General features: G+C 40.5%; 1 protein-coding gene across 1 annotated transcript; it reads right to left on the reverse strand.

Annotated features, from left to right (window-relative positions):
• Window positions 1–9: 9 nt before the first annotated feature.
• Window positions 10–1,086, reverse strand: LOC104951130 (uncharacterized). Its single transcript, XM_010777763.1, has 3 exons — window positions 928–1,086; window positions 630–710; window positions 10–410 (listed from the first exon to the last, which is right to left on the reverse strand). The coding sequence occupies exons 1-3, from the start codon at window positions 1,082–1,084 to the stop codon at window positions 10–12; spliced, it is 639 nt and encodes a 212-aa protein (XP_010776065.1). The 5' UTR covers window positions 1,085–1,086.
• Window positions 1,087–1,933: the final 847 nt, after the last annotated feature.

Here is a 1,933-nt window from a genome sequence, read left to right on the forward strand (position 1 = left end):
ATTCACTAACTAGGACTTCCCACAACGGGAAAGGGCTTTATCCACAACAACAGTTGATGGAGGCAGTGGCTGGAAGAATCCCGCTATCATGGCATCTCTGTTGTGTAGGACATGTCTGGTGTGCATGCCTACATCACATTCAGCGCAGAAGAAGGGGCTTGGTCGACAGTCACGGCACCGAACAGCAGCTGGGTTGCTCCCACACTGTTGGCAGATGCGGTTTGCCACATCTTCTTGTTCCACTGTGTTGTTCACCAGACTGGGCCTCTCTGTCTTCCACCGTTCTGAAAAGAGACTTTTTCTAGTTCCCCAATCCAAGGAAGCCTTGAAAGGAGCAGTTCGGGCTGATGCGTCCTGGTCATCCTCTGAGGTATCGCTCAATGAGTGCTGGAGATCTCGTAGAAAACACTCTGTTAAAAAAGATAGAATAATAAATCAATATTATTTTATAAAATATCAAAGTGTACTGAGTGGCTGTGGCTTTGAGAGGTGTAACAGCTTTGCTCATTATTATTATTACAAAATGAATATATTATGATTACAAACATTATATTTACATTTCCAATTCAGTATAACATACAAATATATAAATATTCTGTTTAGGGCTTACGTAGACACAAAATACATACCAACAGTCTCTGGAGCAAAGGCCAACTCATGGCTAGTGTCAGGCGCATCCAAGGGAGGATCATTTCTCCGACTAGGACCAGCTGTACCAAAAACAAATCAACAAGATTAAAATTAAATTGTCCCTGTTACCCATAACTGCACAATGCACAAGCAGTCATATCTTTGTTATCGTTGGTTTTAGTTTGATGCTGTATCCCCTAAACATCAAGGTATACATGTATTCCTTTATCTGATAAACTCACCGGTGACTAAATAATCTAGATTTCCTAAATATCTTCAATAATAAACAATACTGACCCTGATTTGACTGGTTCCTGCTTGATCTTGGCCTGGAATATATTATGTTTCCATCGATGTCTCTCTTTGTCCACCTTATGGTTGGTTCAGGTGTCTGGACTGGTGCTGCTACTTCCTCATCCTGAAGCTCACAAATCAATTCATCAAGGCTTTCCATCTCATCTCCTGCAATTCTTGTGAGTTCATGGCTACTGTAGACAGCGATCTTGTTGCTCTGTGTTGCTTTGTGAATGAGTGAAACACACCAGAGTTGAGGATCTGTGGGGTTTATTCTCCCAAAAATATCATTTACAATTCAGGCATTTAGGAGACGCCTTATTCCAAAGCGACTTACAATGACCAATTACAGGGACATTCTCCCTGGAGTAACCGAGGGCTAAGTGCCTTACTCAAGGGCACACTAGTAGTGGTGTTCCAGGCAGGATTTGAAGTCGCAACCTTCCGATCATCAGCCCACCTCACTATCAATTAGATTAGACTACCAAAAAAATATATATATATTATAATCTTTTCTTTTTTTTATGAGATCCATTTGTGGTGGACGATATTTAATTGTGGCGGCCCGCCACAAATAAATCAATGTATGGGAAACACTGCTCTGAATCACTCATGGTTAGAAAAACAAAAACACAGAAAAGGACTAACAACAGAAAGATGACAGATAACACACATACACAGGTACACAGACAGAGATACACAGACAGCAACAGTGATAGGACAATTTCACAACAGCAAGGACACGGAAACAACGGGGACGTGGCTCTTAAAAGTGGCTTTGGATTGATGCTATAGTTTATAACGGTGTTTGGCTTTCACTTAGAACTCAGAAGAATCTGTTGAGAGAAGAAACAACAATTAGGAATTGAACACCTTACATTTTACATTGGCGTTTATCTTGGAGCTATGGTAACATAGGTTACTGGAAATACATTATTAATGGAAACCATACAATTCCCTATGACTGTAACCTGTAAGATCATATCTGACAAATAAAGGTCACCTAATA

The sequence above is a fragment of the Notothenia coriiceps genome, unplaced genomic scaffold (genome assembly GCF_000735185.1).
Source record: "Notothenia coriiceps isolate Sejong01 unplaced genomic scaffold, NC01 NC01_scaffold00018600, whole genome shotgun sequence".
NCBI classification, from domain to species: Eukaryota; Metazoa; Chordata; class Actinopteri; order Perciformes; family Nototheniidae; genus Notothenia; species Notothenia coriiceps.